Here is an 18495-nt window from a genome sequence, read left to right on the forward strand (position 1 = left end):
TGTAATTGACATTCTTAAGACCTGAAAATATATTTAGGGTGTAGGTATAGAGGTTTAGACACAGAGGTGTAGAGCAGTACTCACCAAGAACACCTACAGCAGCAGCACCAGAAGAAACAGCAAGGTTTAGGTCGTTGCTGGTTGATATTCCTGGCCGCCGCCGCCGCCGCCACGGCGGTGTTCGGGTTGCTGGTAGGTGGCGCCCCTTTTATTATCATATCTCCACTCACTGCCGAAGGGGGCGGCGCCCCACCGAGGGAGGAGGCGCTTCCGCCCGTGTTTCCGCCTGAGGTAGGGCCGCTGGTAGGGGCCCCCGCCGCTCCGCTATTGAGGTTCCTAACACTGTTCTCCGTCGAGGGCTTCTCCTTGTCCTTCTCCTTGTTGTTCTTCTGACTCTCCTCACACCCGCTGTCGGAGCCTGAAGCTTCGCGTCTCAGCTTTGCCATCTTCAGCCCGACTTTCCCAGAGGACATCTGCTGTAAGGAAATATCTCACATCAGTTGGCGCGTCTACTCGCGTCTACTCGCATACACATATACACAGCATTGAGTCACAGTTGTATGAAGTACATTATCACATTAATACAGAGGGTCAAGAGCCAGGGGGGGGGGGGTTAATATACAGTATCAGAGGCTAAAAGATCAGGTGATCAAATACAGTTTCTGGTGAGTGTATGGGTGTATGGGGGTGTATGGTCCGGAGGAATACATTAGTATACACCACAAAAATAGGCAATTGGCGGCACTGAGGACCCGGTCAGGTGGTCAGCGAGTGGCTCTGTGAACCATATAGTATTTAGTACTATCAGGTTGTATTTGGGATGTATTTGGGTTGTATTATGAATAAGTACAAATAGAGTAGTGTTGAGTACAATTAAACATTATCAAATCGACCACACAAAAGGATTTGGAAAAGTTGTTACAAATAAAATGTTTCATTCTGTATTCCAAGTTGTGTTTGTATACAACTTAACGATCACCAAGTGTCGTTACAGCTTCTCAGTCCCCTGCCCCCCCCCCCCCGCAGTTGGCCGGTAGGCCTAGGGGGCGGCCTGGCCCACTGGCCTATGCTGGTCCATCTTGTGAGTGGCCCCCAATGACGTATTCACCAATTATATCGCACGGTCTGTTTCAAATTGTTTAATTATATATATATATTATAATTCATGGGGTCATAGTTAGGCCTAGATTACGTTAGACTGGCAATTATTTGTATTTGCAGGACGGGCTGCAGTATTTACCCCGTCCTCATCAACACAGTCCCAAAGTCCATTCCATCCACCCGCCAAACCCCAGCTGTTTATGACTGATAAACGGTTTACACACGACTCACAACTGATGACGTTCGAACACTTCCGGAACAAGTGCTTCAATGACGACCTCTGTTCGAACCACAACGCTGTAAATGCTTCACCCTCGTACTACAAATACAAATAATCGCCAACAGAACCTAAAGACCTAACTTAACCTAACCTAACCTAACCTAACCTAACCTAACCTAACCTAAACACCTTCTTCTTCTTCTTGAGGTTATCTTGAGATGATTTCGGGGCTTTAGTGTCCCCGAGGCCCGGTCCTCGACCAGGCCTCCACCCCCAGGAAGCACCCAACCGACTAACCTGACTAACACCCAGGTACCTATTTTACTGCTAGGTAACAGGGGTATCAGGGTGAAAGAAACTCTGCTTATTGTTTCTCGCCGGCGTCCGGGATCGAACCCGGGACCACGGGATCATGCGTCCAGTGTTCTGTCCACTCAGCCACTGGCTAACCTAACCTATGCCTAAATATCTACAATATTCTATTATATAATATTATATAATTTATATATGAGAAAATTCACATTTTGAGTGAGCAGACTGTTAAAATTAGGATGGTTTTGTTGTTTAAGATTTGCTACCTGGAAGAAAACGTTCCAAGCAGCACGGGCTATGGTGAGCCCGTGATAATCTAAAATTAGGAGACGAGTTTGTCGTGTCGGTCGCTAGAACGCTGCCTGTGACAACCCGTCCTCGACTCAAGTCCATTCCATCCAGCGGTCGACCCCACAGACGCATTCATCAATGTTAACATGCTGTTCATTCAAAACAGTAATTTTCTCAAATATAAATTATATAATAGCATATTGTAGATATTTAAGCCTAGGTTAGGTTACCTTAAATAAAGGCCATTTGGCCTTTATTTAGGAATGAGTTGGTAAATGCAGGGGCCAAGCTTGAGGTGCAGCTGGAGCCAGCTTAAGGTGCAGCTGGAGCCAGCTTAAGGTGCAGCTGGAGCCAGCTTAAGGTGCAGCTGGAGCCAGCTTAAGGTGCAGCTGGAGCCAGCTTAAGGTGCAGCTGGAGCCAGCTTAAGGTGCAGCTGGAGCCAGCTTAAGGTGCAGCTGCAGCCAGCTTGAAGCATGGAGCGGTGTCAAGCTGGCAGGACACAGCTACACCTCAGCAGAGTGCAGCTTTAGCGGCTTCGAGTGACTCTAATACAAGCCAACAATTACACACATATCCACCAGGATGCTTATCAGAAAACAAAATTTTTTCTACACAATTCAGTTAGTTTTTTCTCCCGTTAGAAATTATCTTAAAAATTCCCAAGTTGGGGAAGACACGTGGAGAACAAAATTAGTGGAAGTTATAGACAGGAATTTCCTTAGAGAGTATAAGTGTATAAACTTGAGGTTTTCAGTAATAGGTAAGATATAGATACCTATCCAGGGGAGGGAAAATCTATTTGGGCTTCTAGTCATGGTAATGGTCCTCTTGTTGACCGTAATGGTTGTTCAGGGTGCTTGTTCAGGGTGCTTGTTCAGGGTTGTTCAGGGTGCTTGTTCAGGGTGCTTGTTCAGGGTGCTCAATTTCCAGATCTCACCACCAGCAATACAGCCCTTAGACCTTCACCTGTGGTTCAACCAAGCCCAACCCCCCCCCTTTCACCCCCCCCCTCTCTCTGTCCCCTAACACGCACCCCCCCTTCCCCATCTCTCCCCTCACCCCCCCACCCACCCCTTTTCCATGAACCTAAAGGGGAACTCTTTCATCCCCTCGCCTACATAATCCATATATGCCCCCCCCCACACTCCTCGGGTCCCCCCCCCCCCACCCCAAACCCACACCCAAAACCAAATCTTACCACCACCTCTCATTCTACTTCGCTACCCCCTCCCCCCCCCCTCTAAAACCCAAACTTACCCCCCGTCGTACGACCCCTCTTAAGACCCAATCGTAACCCAAACACCCAAAGTTATCAACTCCTAATCTTTTCTAATTGCATCCCCAGCAACCCAATCCAGTGGAGGACCCAAAAGACCTCTTTCCTTACCCAAATACACAAAGGATTTTTCCTCCCTTATCTAAGGTAAATGCAAGATCAGTTACAGCTTGTCTAAGCTTACCTTAACCATAGAGAGCTAACCCAAAACAAACCTAAACCCACTCTCCCTTTTCAGTTACCCAAACCCAATATAAGCACAATATCCCTCTTGTTCCCCTAGCTTGCACCATCGCATGCTCTCAACAGCCGCAACACCGTAAGAAATGCAACTGTTTTGCACACTGAATATGGACCTATACACACACACTAAATATACACAAAAATGAGTATATACAATTGTATATACAGTATACTCACATACTGGTATGATCATGTTCACACACGCACACACACACACACACACACACACACACACACACACACACACACACACACACACACACACTCACACACATTCCGTCTTCCATGGCCACCGTCCTGCTGTCTATAGCAACCAACGCCTTTCGATGGGATCTGAATGAGCATTCATTTAGGCCCCTTAACTCGACGTTTGGTTCATCCCACAGCATGATGGGGGCCTGGTAGCCTGGTGGATAGCGCATAGGACTCGTAATTCTGTAGCGCGGGTTCGATTCCTGCACCAGGCAGAAACAAGTGAGCAAAGTTTCTTTCACCCTGAATGCCCCTGTTACCCAGCAGTAAATAGGTACCTAGGAGTTAGTCAGCTGTCACGGGCTGCTTCCTTGTGAGTGTGTGTGTGTGGTGTGGAGAAAAAAAATAGTTAGTAAACAGTTGATTGACAGTTGAGAGGCGGGCCGAAAGAGCAAAGCTCAACCCCCGCAAACACAACTAGGTGAATACACTGGAACTGCCTACCTGTAACGATTCGAGAAAGAGACCTGGGTGTAGACTTAACACCTAATCTAACTCCTGAGGCACATATAAATAGGATAACGACAGCAGCGTACTCTACACCGGCAAAAGTTAGAGCATCATTCAGAAACCTAAGTGAGGAGGCATTTAGGGCGCTTTACACTGCCTACGTGAGGCCCGTCTTAGAGTATGCCGCGCCATCATGGAGTCCCCACCTGAAAAAACACAAAGAAACTGGAGAAGGTTCAGAGGTTTGCGACGAGGCTTGTCCCAGAGTTACGAGGGATGGGATATGAAGAGCGCCTGAAGGAACTGAACCTTACGACACTAGAGAAAAGAAGGGAGAGAGGAGATATGATAGGGACATATAAAATACTCAGGGGAATTGACAAAGTGGAAATAGATGAAATGTTCACACGTAATAATAACAGAACGAGGGGACATGGGTGGAAACTGGAAACTCAGATGAGTCACAGAGATGTTAGGAAGTTTTCTTTTAGCGTGAGAGTAGTGGAAAAATGGAATGCACTTAAGGAACAGGTTGTGGAAGCAAACTCTATTCATAATTTTAAAAACTAGATATGATAGGGAAATGGGACAGGAGTCATTGCTGTAAACAACCGATGGCTAGAAAGGCGGGATCCAAGAGTCAATGCTCGATCCTGCAAGCACAAATAAGTGGGTACAAATAGGTGAGTACACACACACATAGCAAGCAAGGCTAAGACTGAACCTAAATTGCTGCACAGCCACATAACGAGAATAACAACAGTAAAGGAACAGGTAATGAAACAGAGGATAGGGGCAGACAGATTCACTACAAACAATAAGGAAGTGTGCGACGAACTCAGTAAGAAATTTCAGGAGGTCTTCACAGTAGGGCAAGGATTCAGTGGTTGAAAATGGGAAATAGATTCACGGAAAATGAAAAGGAAATGTATGAAATATTAAACGAAAAGTTCCAAAGAGTGTTTGTACAAAATGAAGTCCTCAGGGAACCAGACACAAAAGAATTCCAGAGAACAACATAGAGCACATAGAGGTGTCTAGAGACGAAGTGGAAGAAATGCTCAAGGAGCTAAATAAGAACAAAGCAGTTGGTCCAGATGGAGTTTCACCATGGGTTCTGAGAGAATGTGCACCTGAGCTCAGCATTCCACTTCAACTGATTTTTCAGGCATCCCTGTTTACAGGAGTTGTAGCTGATGTGTGGAAAAAGGCTAACATAGTTCCAATCTACAAAAGTGGAAGCAGGGAAGACCCCCTTAATTATAGACCGGTATCATTGACAAGTGTAATAGTCAAAATATTGGAAAAAATAATTAAAACTAAATGGGTAGAACACCTGGAGAGAAGTGATATAATATCAGACAGACAGTGTGGTTTTCGATCTGGAAGATCCTGTGTATCGAATTTACTCAGTTTCTATGATCGAGCAACAGAGATATTACAGGAAAGAGATGGTTGGGTTGACTGCATCTATCTGGACCTAAAAAAGGCTTTGGACAGAGTTCCACATAAGAGGTTTTTTGGAATCTGGAAATAATTGGAGGAGTGACAGGTAAGCTTCTATCATGGATGAAAAATTTTCTGACTGATAGAAAAATGAGGGCTGTGATCAGAGGCAATGTATCGGACTGGAGAAATGTCACAAGTGGAGTACCACAGGGTTCAGTTCTTGCACCAGTGATGTTTACTGTCTACATAAATGATCTACCAGTTGGTATACAGAATTATATGAACATGTTTGCTGATGATGCTAAGATAATAGGAAGGATAAGAAACTTAGATGATTGTCATGCCCTTCAAGATGCAAGATGACCTGGGCAAAATAAGTATATGGAGCACCACTTGGCAAATGGAATTTAATGTTAATAAATGCCATGTTATGGAATGTGGAATAGGAAAACATAGACCCCACACAACCTATATATTATGTGAGAAATCTTTAAAGAATTCTGATAAAGAAAGAGATCTAGGGGTGGTTCTAGATAGAAAACTATCACCTGAGGACCACATAAAGAATATTGTGCGAGGAGCCTATGCCACGCTTTCTAACTTCAGAATTGCTTTTAAATACATGGATGGCGATATACTAAAGAAATTGTTCACGACTTTTGTTAGGCCAAAGCTAGAATATGCAGCTGTTGTGTGGTGCCCATATCTTAAGAAGCACATCAACAAACTGGAAAAGGTGCAAAAACATGCTACTAAGTGGCTCCCAGAACTGAAGGGCAAGAGCTACAAGGAGAGGTTAGAGGCATTAAATATGCCAAAACTAGAAGACAGAAGAAAAAGAGGTGATATGATCACTACATACAAAATAGTAACAGGAATTGATAAAATCGATAGGGAAGATTTCCTGAGACCTGGAACTTTAAGAACAAGAGGTCATAGATTTAAACTAGCTAAACACAGATGCCGAAGAAATATAAGAAAATTCACTTTCGCAAACAGAGTGGTAGACGGTTGGAACAAGTTAGGTGAGAAGGTGGGGGAGGCCAAGACCGTCAGTAGTTTCAAAGCGTTATATGACAAAGAGTGCTGGGAAGACGGGACACCACGAGCGTAGCTCTCATCCTGTAACTACACTTAGGTAATTACACTCAAATCACTAGTACCTAGTGTGTTTACCCTTTATCTTCCTGTGTGTAACCAAACACGCTCACCGTGGGGCTCTACAGATAACTTTGTACCATGTGAACGACTCTAATCTCCAAGGCTCACTAGGGAAGTCTGTCCAAGATGGCGGCTTCCGGTCGTAGACGAGTCACGTGTCCGTATTGCGTAGTCGCGTCTCAAGAGGAAGTTGAGAGAGAGACGGAGGGATTCAGACGCATGCGTAGACAGTACTTTGTTTTTGTTTAATTTTGCCCGAGAGCAGAGTTTATTGGGCAGCGTCACTCATCCTGTGAGTGGACACACCGCCATAGTGCTAGTATTGGGCAGCGCCACTCATCCTGTGAGTGGACACACCGCCATAGTGACAGTATTGGGCAGCGCCACTCATCCTGTGAGTGGACACACCGCCTTAGTGCTAGTATTGGACAGCGTCACTCATCCTGTGAGTGGACACACCACCATAGTGACAGTATTGGGCAGCGTCACTCATCCTGTGAGTGGACACACCGCCATAGTGACAGTATTGGGCAGCGTCACTCATCCTGTGAGTGGACACACCGCCATAGTGCTAGTATTGGGCAGCGCCACTCATCCTGTGAGTGGACACACCGCCATAGTGACAGTATTGGGCAGCGCCACTCATCCTGTGAGTGGACACACCGCCATAGTGACAGTATTGGGCAGCGTCACTCATCCTGTGAGTGGACACACCACCATAGTGCTAGTATTGGGCAGCGTCACTCATCCTGTGAGTGGACACACCGCCATAGTGACAGTATTGGGCAGCGCCACTCATCCTGTGAGTGGACACACCGCCATAGTGACAGTATTGGGCAGCGCCACTCATCCTGTGAGGGGACACACCGCCATAGTGACAGTATTGGGCAGTGCCACTCATCCTGTGAGTGGACACACCGCCATAGTGACAGTATTGGGCAGCGCCACTCATCCTGTGAGTGGACACACCGCCATAGTGACATTATTGGGCAGCGCCACTCATCCTGTGAGGGGACACACCGCCATAGTGACAGTATTGGGCAGCGCCACTCATCCTGTGAGGGGACACACCGCCATAGTGACAGAATTGGGCAGCGCCACTCATCCTGTGAGTGGACACACCGCCATAGTGACAGTATTGGGCAGCGCCACTCATCCTGTGAGTGGACACACCGCCATAGTGACAGTATTGGGCAGCGCCACTCATCCTGTGAGTGGACACACCGCCATAGTGACAGTATTGGGCAGTGCCACTCATCCTGTGAGTGGACACACCGCCATAGTGACAGTATTGGGCAGCGCCACTCATCCTGTGAGTGGACACACCGCCATAGTGACAGTATTGGGCAGCGCCACTCATCCTGTGAGTGGACACACCGCCATAGTGACAGTATTGGGCAGCGCCACTCATCCTGTGAGTGGACACACCGCCATAGTGACAGTATTGGGCAGCGGCACTCATCCTGTGAGTGGACACACCGCCATAGTGATAGTATTGGGCAGCGGCACTCATCCTGTGAGTGGACACACCGCCATAGTGACAGTATTGGACAGCGTCACTCATCCTGTGAGTGGACACACCGCCATAGTGACAGTATTGGGCAGCGTCACTCATCCTGTGAGTGGACACACCGCCATAGTGACAGTATTGGGCAGCGCCACTCATCCTGTGAGTGGACACACCGCCATAGTGACAGTATTGGGCGGCGCCACTCATCCTGTGAGTGGACACACCGCCATAGTGACAGTATTGGGCAGCGCCACTCATCCTGTGAGTGGACACACCGCCATAGTGACAGTATTGGGCAGCGCCACTCATCCTGTGAGTGGACACACCGCCATAGTGACATTATTGGGCAGCGCCACTCATCCTGTGAGGGGACACACCGCCATAGTGACAGTATTGGGCAGCGCCACTCATCCTGTGAGGGGACACACCGCCATAGTGACAGAATTGGGCAGCGCCACTCATCCTGTGAGTGGACACACCGCCATAGTGACAGTATTGGGCAGCGCCACTCATCCTGTGAGTGGACACACCGCCATAGTGACAGTATTGGGCAGCGCCACTCATCCTGTGAGTGGACACACCGCCATAGTGACAGTATTGGGCAGTGCCACTCATCCTGTGAGTGGACACACCGCCATAGTGACAGTATTGGGCAGCGCCACTCATCCTGTGAGTGGACACACCGCCATAGTGACAGTATTGGGCGGCGCCACTCATCCTGTGAGTGGACACACCGCCATAGTGACAGTATTGGGCAGCGCCACTCATCCTGTGAGTGGACACACCGCCATAGTGACAGTATTGGGCAGCGTCACTCATCCTGTGAGTGGACACACCGCCATAGTGACAGTATTGGGCAGCGCCACTCATCCTGTGAGTGGACACACCGCCATAGTGACAGTATTGGGCAGCGTCACTCATCCTGTGAGTGGACACACCGCCATAGTGACAGTATTGGGCAGCGCCACTCATCCTGTGAGTGGACACATCGCCATAGTGACAGTATTGGGCAGCGTCACTCATCCTGTGAGTGAACACACCGCCATAGCAGCATGTCCAACACTCCCCAATAGGAAGAAAACCCGCTGGGATGTTCATCCTGCCACGTGTACCCGGCGGAAGAGAGACACCCACCACAGGAAGCAGCGGAGTGGCTAGAATTATCACACAAGTTCACAGGAAGTGTAGTCCACCCCAGCTGGTGTTTGTCCTGGGTACTGAAGACGGGCATGGGTGGGTACTCTCCTAGTTGTGCTTGCGGGGGTTGAGCTCTGGCTCTTTGGTCCCGACTCTCAACTGTCAATCAAATGGTGTACAGATTCCTGAGCCTACTGGGCTCTATCATATCTACATTTGAAACTGTGTAATGTGTGTGTGTGTGTGTGTGTGTGTGTGTGTGTGTGTGTGTGTGTGTGTGTGTGTGTGTGTGTGTGTGTGTGTGTGTGTGTGTGTGTGTGTGTGTACTCACCTAGTTGTACTCACCTAGTTGTGTTTGCGGGGGTTGAGCTCTGGCTCTTTGGTCTCGTCTCTCAACTGTCAATCAACAGGTGTACAGGTTCCTGAGCCTATTGGGCTCTATCATATCTACACTTGAAACTGTGTATGGAGTCAGCCTCCACCACATAACTGCCTAATGCATTCCATCTGTTAACTACTCTGACACTGAAAAAGTACTTTCTAACGTCTCTGTGGCTCATTTGGGTACTCAGTTTCCACCTGTGTCCCCTTGTTCGCGTCCCACCAGTGTTGAATAGTTTATCTTTATCTACCCTGTCAATTCCTCTGAGAATTTTGTAGGTAGTGATCATGTCTCCCCTTACTCTTCTGTCTTCCAGTGTCGTAAGGTGCATCTCTCGCAGCCTTTCCTCGTAACTCATGCCTCTTAGTTCTGGGACTAGTCTAGTGACATACCTCTGAACTTTGTCCAGCTTCGTCTTGTGCTTGACAAGGTGCGGGCTCCATGCTGGGGCTGCATACTCCAGGATTGGTCTTACATATGTGGTATACAAGATTCTGAATGATTCACATGTGTGTGTGTGTGTGTGTTAGCTTAATCTCCTCCAGCATCTCCCCCCCAGCATCTCCCCCAGCATCTCCCCCACCCAGCATCTCTCCCCCAGCATCTCCCCGCAGCATCTCCCCCAGCATCTCCCCCAAGTCACGCTGGGGAGGCAGCAAGCCGCTCCCATTGTGTGGTCTCCTTCAAGAAAGTGATCAGAGAAGAGCCTGACCTTTAGATCAGTGGACCCGGGGTCGATTCCCGGACAGGAGGAAATGCTGGCCACCTTGTACTCCAGGGACGGAGGTGCGATCCCAAAGTACAACTTAAATATATTCTCTTTAATACCGAATCAATATTTTAAAATAGCGATCAAATTTGCTTGCCATTTGGAAGCCTAAGGTTCGGCTTCTCCATACAGCTTGCTCCTTGAATTGGCTGTGAGATGGGAGGCCAAACACGCAGGTTCGATCCTCCTGCACTGACGCGGTATTTCCTCAACACACTTTCTCATTAAGAGGTTTTTAACATCTTGGAAGGAACTAAAAATATTGGCTTCCATTGTGTCAATTTTCTCAGTGAAAAATACCCATCAATCGTGAACTTAATGGCATCTTTGGTGAGGGATTATGGCATCTTTGGTGAGGGATCATGGCAGCTTTGGTGAGGGATTATGGCATCTTTGGTGAGGGATTATGGCAACTTTGGTGAGGGATTATGACAGTTTTGGCGAGGGATTATGGCATCTTTGGTGAGGGATTATGGCATCTTCGGCGAGGTATTATGGCAGCTTTGGTGAGGGATTATGGCATCTTAGGTGAGGGATTATGACAGCGTTGGCGAGGGATTATGGCATCTTTGGCGAGGGATTATGGCAGCGTTGGCTAGGGATTATGGCAACTTTGGTGAGGGATTATGGCATCTTAGGTGAAGGATTATGGCAGCGTTGGCGAGGGATTATGGCAACTTTGAGAGATTATGGCATCTTTGGCGATGGATTATGGCAACTTTGGCGAGGGATTATGGCAACTTTGGCGAGGGGATTATGGCATCTTTGGCCAGGGATTATGGCAACTTTGGCGAGGGATTATGGTAACTTTGGCGAGGGATTATGGCAACTTTCGCTAGGGATTATGGAAACTTTGGCCAGGGATTATGGCATCTTTGGCGAGGGATTGTGGCAACTTTGGCCAGGGATTATGGCATCTTTGGCCAGGGATTATGGCAGTTTTGGCGAGGGATTATGGCAACTTTGGCGAGGGATTATAGCAACTTTGGCGAGGGATTATGACATCTTTGGCGATGGATTATGGCAACTTTGGCGAGGGATTATGGCAACGTTGGCCAGGGATTATGGCAACTTTGGCCAGGGATTATGGCAACTTTGGCCAGGGATTATGGCAACTTTGGCCAGGGATTATGGCAACTTTGGCCAGGGATTATGGCAACTCTTTCAGATTATTCTCTTGTCCTCATACCCCAGCATATTGTCCTCATACCCCAGCATATTGTCCTCATACCCCAGCATATTGTCCTCATACCCCAGCATATTGTCCTCATACCCCAGCATATTGTCCCTGATGCTTCACCCTGATGTTCCTCCTCTTAGTCTATCACATATCCCGTCCACATAGTCAAGCTGGTTTAGGGCGTTCTCCTCATGATTACTTCACTTCAGTTTTGGAGCTTAGAAGATGAGTAAGTGTAGGCTGAGTGTGTAGTGTGTTGAGTAAGTGTAGGCTGAGTGTGTAGTGTGTTGAGTAAGTGTAGGCTGAGTGTGTAGTGTGTTGAGTAAGTGTAGGCTGAGTGTGTAGGCTGAGTGTGTAGTGTGTTGAGTAAGTGTAGGCTGAGTGTGTAGTGTGTTGAGTAAGTGTAGGCTGAGTGTGTAGGCTGAGTGTGTAGTGTGTTGAGTAAGTGTAGGCTGAGTGTGTAGTGTGCTGAGTAAGTGTAGGCTGAGTGTGTAGTGTGCTGAGTGTGTAGGCTGAGTGTGTAGGGTGTTGAGTAAGTGTAGGGTGAGTGTGTAGTGGTGGGAGAGCTGTGAGTGGTGTGTCACACCGGTACTGTTAAACAAGATCGTTAAGGGTAGTCGCAGGTGAGAGGCACAATGTCTCTAATTTCCACCATATTTCCTTCATTACCTCAGGTGTTAAAAGTCAGGTATTCTTCAGTGTGTGTCGGGGGGGGGGGGGGGGTGTGTGTGAGTGTGTGTGTGTACTCACCTAGTTGTGTCTGCAGGATCGAGCATTGACTCTTGGATCCCGCCTTTCGAGCATCGGTTGTTTACAGCAATGACTCCTGTCCCATTTCCCTATCATACCTGGTTTTAAAATTATGAATAGTATTTGCTTCCACAACCTGTTCCTGAAGTGCATTCCATTTCCCCACTACTCTCACGCTAAAAGAAAACTTCCTAACATCTCTGTGACTCATCTGAGTTTCAAGCTTCCATCCATGTCCCCTCGTTCTGTTACTATTCCGTGTGAACATTTCGTCTATGTCCACTCTGTCAATCCCTCTGAGTATTTTATACGTTCCTATCATGTCCCCCCTCTCCCTTCTTCTTTCTAGTGTCGTAAGGCACAGTTCCCTCAGGCGCTCCTCATACCCCATCCCTCGTAGCTCTGGGACGAGTCTCGTTGCAAACCTCTGAACCTTTTCCAGTTTCTTTATATGCTTCTTCAGATGGGGACTCCATGATGAGGCGGCATACTCTAAGACTGGCCTCACGTAGGCAGTGTAAAGCGCCCTAAATGCTTCCTCACTTAGGTTTCTGAATGATGTTCTAACTTTTGCCAGTGTAGAGTACGCTGCTGTCGTTATCCTATTTATATGTGCCTCAGGAGATAGATTAGGTGTTACGTCCACACCCAGGTCTCTTTCTCGCGTCGTCACAGGTAGGCTGTTCCCCTTCATTGTGTACTGTCCCTTTGGTCTCCTATCTCCTAGTCCCATTTCCATAACTTTACATTTGCTCGTGTTGAATTCCAGTAGCCATTTCTCTGACCATCTCTGCAACCTGTTCAGGTCCTCTTGGAGGATCCTGCAATCCTCATCTGTCACAACTCTTCTCATCAACTTTGCGTCATCCGTGAACATCGACATGTAGGACTCTACTCCTGTAAACATGTCGTTTACATATACTAGAAATAGAATTGGTCCCAGCACCGATCCTTGAGGTACTCCACTCGTTACTGTTCGCCAGTCCGACTTCTCGCCCTTACCGTAACTCTTTGGCTCCTTCCTGTTAGGTAGTTCCTGTGTGTGTGTTTGTGTGTGTGTGTACTCACCTAGTTGTACTCACCTAGTTGTGTTTGCGGGGGTTGAGCTCTGGCTCTTTGGTCCCGCCTCTCAACCGTCAATCAACAGGTGTACAGATTCCTGAGCCTATCGGGCTCTGTCATATCTACACTTGAAACTGTGTATGGAGTCAGCCTCCACCACATCACTTCCTAATGCATTCCATTTGTCAACCACTCTGACACTAAAAAAGTTCTTTCTAATATCTCTGTGGCTCATTTGGGCACTCAGTTTCCACCTGTGTCCCCTAGTACGTGTGCCCCTTGTGTTAAATAGACTGTCTTTATCTACCCTATCAATCCCCTTCAGAATCTTGAATGTGGTGATCATGTCCCCCCTAACTCTTCTGTCTTCCAGCGAAGTGAGGTTTAATTCCCGTAGTCTCTCCTCGTAGCTCATACCTCTCAGCTCGGGTACTAGTCTGGTGGCAAACCTTTGAACCTTTTCCAGTTTAGTCTTATCCTTGACTAGATATGGACTCCATATCCATGTGTGTGTGTGTGTGTGTGTGTGTGTGTGTGTGTGTGTGTGTGTGTGTGTGTGTGTGTGTGTGCAGGGGTGGGGTGGGTGCGTGTGTATTAACCTAGTAGGACTCACCTAGTTGTACTTGCGGGGGTTGAGCTCTAGCTCATTGGTCCCGCCTCTCAACTGTCAATCAACAGGTGTACAGGTTCCTGAGCATACTGGGCTCTATATGGCTCTATCCCATGGAAATTCAATGCTATTTACTAATGACGAATGATTAACGCTATTTGTTAATGCTCTGGCCTGGCATTTGCCGGCCCATGGTTCGATTTTCTCATATGGGGAAGTGTTCTGTTTGTATATATATATATATATATATATATATATATATATATATATATATATATATATATATATATATATATATATATATATATATATATATATAATATATATATAATATAAATCTCATTTTCTTCAGCTGTCACTTTCGTAAATAGAGTTGAATTTCGTCAAGTGAGTGACCAAGTCCTCGAGCAGCAGCTCCGAGGTCGTCCTCGAGCAGCAGCTCCGAGGTCGTCCTCGAGCAGCAGCTCCGAGGTCGTCCTCGAGCAGCAGCTCCGAGGTCGTCCTCGAGCCAAGATTATTATTATTATAGAGGATCTCCTAGTGTTTCCGAGCTCGTAACCGCTTAGTAAATACAGACTAAGCCGGCATGATAGAGATACGAGGTAAAGCTGTCGTAAGTGGGCATCGTAAGTGATGGAGGCATCCCAGCCCTTGCTTTGCTTAGTGTGGTGATGGGCTTAAGACCTAACAACCCCCGGAGGGTTGTTAAGACCACAACACCATACTGACCAACCACCGAGAATACCTGTGTGCTGAGCAGCGTCGAGGACCAGAGTATACTCACATATATACACCTAGCGGCGAGATATATGATGTATGAATCCCATTCAGTGGAAATAAAAGCTGCCAGGGTTTAGAATGACCGGAGAGGCCCCGTGCGTCTCCTCCGCTGCCCACGCGCCTACTGATGACGTCACTGGCCAGCGGCCCACCAAGTCACCCTTCTGCGGTTGCCAGATGCCGATAATTTCATATTCACAAATTACATTACAAATCAAGCATTAAGCATATATACATACATACATATAACCACTGTATATTTCCTATAAATAATCGTTCGGTTAATATATAGAACAACATTGACCCGCGTATATTACCGGCGGAAATACAAATATATATAAAGGAACATCGCGCAAGTTTGTTGATAAAATCAATGTTGGCATCTCTGTTTCTCTGACGTCATCAGCATAGTAAACACACTCTGGTCCATTCACTAAACCAGACACTATGCTCGGGGCCCCATGATCGCCAGGATACCAGTCACTTTGTATGTTCCTGGGCTCCTCCAGGCAGTCTAATACCTGTCTAGCCTAGCTTAGCCTAGCCTACCCTACCCTAGCCTAGCCTAGCTTAGCCTAGCCTAGCCTACCCTACCCTAGCCTACCCTAGCCTACCCTACCCTACCCTACCCTACCCTAGCCTAGCTTAGCCTAGCCTAGCCTAGCCTAAGATAACCAACCGAACAAGGCTAAAACAACACAAATACATACTCACGGGAATTCATACATGTTCAGAACACATTCATACACAGCTTAGAACAACATACAGGTGCTAATACGTCCCTAACTGCTGGGATATGAGATAGACTAACAGCTGGTAAGCTTTTGTGTCTCCAAGTTCTAGTTGGAGACCCCATACCCATCCTGTGGGTGGGAGTGGACCCCATACCCATCCTGTAGGTGGTAGTGGACCCCATACCCATCCTGTGGGTGGGAGTGGACCCCATACCCATCCTGTGGCGGTAGTGGACCCCATACCCATCCTGTGGGTGGGAGTGGACCCCATACCCATCCTGTGGGTGGTGGTGGACCCCATACCCATCCTGTGGGTGGTGGTGGACCACCATACCCATCCTGTGGGTGGTGGTTGACCACCATACCCATCCAGTGGGTGGTGGTGGACCCCATACCCATCCTGTGGGTGGTGGTGGACCCCATACCCATCCTGTGGGTGGGAGTGGACCCCATACCCATCCTGTGGTTGGTGGTGGACCCCATACCCATCCTGTGGGTGGTGGTGGACCACCATACCCATCCAGTGGGTGGTGGTGGACCACCATACCCATCCTGTGGGTGGTGGTTGACCACCATACCCATCCAGTGGGTGGTGGTGGACCCCATACCCATCCTGTGGGTGGTGGTGGACCCCATACCCATCCTGTGGGTGGGAGTGGACCCCATACCCATCCTGTGGGTGGTGGTGGACCCCATACCCATCCTGTGGGTGGTGGTGGACCACCATACCCATCCTGTGGGTGGTGGTGGACCACCATACCCATCATGTGGGTGGTGGTGGACCCCATACCCATCCTGTGGGTGGTGGTGGACCCCATACCCATCCTGTGGGTGGTGGTGGACCCCATACCCATCCTGTGGGTGGTGGTGGACCCCATACCCATCCTGTGGGTGGTGGTGGACCACCATACCCATCCTGTGGGTGGTGGTGGACCCCATACCCATCCTGTGGGTGGTGGTGGACCCCATACCCATCCTGTGGGTGGTGGTGGACCCCATACCCATCCTGTGGGTGGTGGTGGACCCCATACCCATCCTGTGGGTGGTGGTGGACCACCATACCCATCCTGTGGGTGGTGGTGGACCCCCATACCCATCCTGTGTGTGGTGGTGGACCACCATACCCATCCAGTGGGTGGTGGTGGACCACCATACCCATCCAGTGGATGGTGGTGGACCCCATACCCATCCTGTGGGTGGTGGTGGACCCCATACCCATCCTGTGGGTGGTGGTGGACCCCATACCCATCCTGTGGGTGGTGGTGGACCCCATACCCATCCTGTGGGTGGTGGTGGACCACCATACCCATCCTGTGGGTGGTGGTGGACCACCATACCCATCCTGTGGGTGGTGGTGGACCCCATACCCATCCTGTGGGTGGTGGTGGACCCCATACCCATCCTGTGGGCGGTAGTGGACCCCATACCCATCCTGTGGGTGGTGGTGGACCCCATACCCATGCTGTGGGCGCTAGTGGACCCCATACCCATCCTGTGGGTGGTAGTGGGCCCCATACTCATCCTGTGGGTTGTGGTGGACCACCATACCCATCCTGTGGGTGGTGGTGGACCCCATACCCATCCTGTGGGTGGTGGTGGACCCCATACCCATCCTGTGGGTGGTGGTGGACCCCATACCCATCCTGTGGGTGGTAGTGGACCCCATACCTATCCTGTGTGTGGTGGTGGACCCCATACCTATCCTGTCGGTGGTAGTGGACCCCATACCCATCCTGTGGGTGGTAGTGGACCCCATACCTATCCTGCGGGTGGTGGTGGACCCCATACCTATCCTGTCGGTGGTAGTGGACCCCATACCCATCCTGTGGGTGGTAGTGAACCTACAGTTACAGTCTTGCCAATCAGGATACAGTCTTGCCAATCAGGATACAGTCTTGCCAATCATGATACAGTCTTGCTAATCAGGATACAGTCTTGCCAATCAGATTACAGTCTTGCCAATCAGGATACAGTCTTGCCAATCAGGTTACAGTCTTGCCAATCAGGATACAGTCTTGCCAATCAGGATACAGTCTTGCCAATCAGGATACAGTCTTGCCAATCAGGATACAGTCTTGCCAATCAGGATACAGTCTTGCCAATCAGGATACAGTCTTGCCAATCAGGATACAGTCTTGCCAATCAGGTTACAGTTGAGGGGAGTAGTGCATACAAAATGCCTGTAAGATGGGGGGTTGCCAGGGGAGCCCATGGCACTAATTAGGGATGTAAAGTGCCTGGAGATAAAGAGTGCCACAACGTAACAAGGCCCTCTTGACACTCAGACACTCCCCCCACCCCCCAGCGTCACTCAGGCCACCCCCCCCCCCCTCCCCCCTCCCACATGGGGGGCTATTTTTAGCTCCATCTATAAAAGTTCTCAGTCTATTTTTAAGACTGATGATTCCCCCCCCCCAGTTTGTCGCTTGTTTACTAGTCTCTGTTTACACCTGTTTACTCCTGTTTACACCTGTTTACTCCTGTTTACACCTGTTTGCACCTGTTTACTCCTGTTAACTCCTGTTTGCACCTGTTTACTCCTGTTTACACCTGTTTGCACCTGTTTACTCCTGTTTACACCTGTTTACACATGTTTACACCTGTTTACACCTGTTTACACCTGTTTACACCTGTTAACTCCTGTTTACACCTGTTTACACCTGTTTACACTTTTTGAGGCTCTCTGGGGTCCTGTGCTTCAACTGACAGCTGAAGGAATCATTGTAGATATATAGTCCTGTACAAGTGGTTCATTGTAGATATATAGTCCTGTACAAGTGGTTCATTGTAGATATATAGTCCTGTACAAGTGGTTCATTGTAGATA

General features: G+C 48.6%; 1 protein-coding gene across 2 annotated transcripts in view; it reads right to left on the reverse strand.

Moving 5' to 3' along the window:
* Dhit (Double hit) overlaps positions 1–18495 on the reverse strand; it is a 251234-nt gene that overhangs the window by 159305 nt on the left and 73434 nt on the right. Inside the window, exon 2 of one of the 2 annotated variants that reach the window (XM_045740980.2) lies at positions 85–476. In XM_045740980.2, coding sequence (XP_045596936.1) covers positions 85–473 — 389 coding nt within the window. In that variant the 5' untranslated portion in view covers positions 474–476. The remainder of the gene's footprint in view (positions 1–84; positions 477–18495) is intronic. The other variant, XM_045740981.2, reaches the window with a different exon arrangement.

Source organism: Procambarus clarkii, chromosome 19, assembly GCF_040958095.1.
Source record: "Procambarus clarkii isolate CNS0578487 chromosome 19, FALCON_Pclarkii_2.0, whole genome shotgun sequence".
Lineage (NCBI taxonomy): Eukaryota > Metazoa > Arthropoda > Malacostraca > Decapoda > Cambaridae > Procambarus > Procambarus clarkii.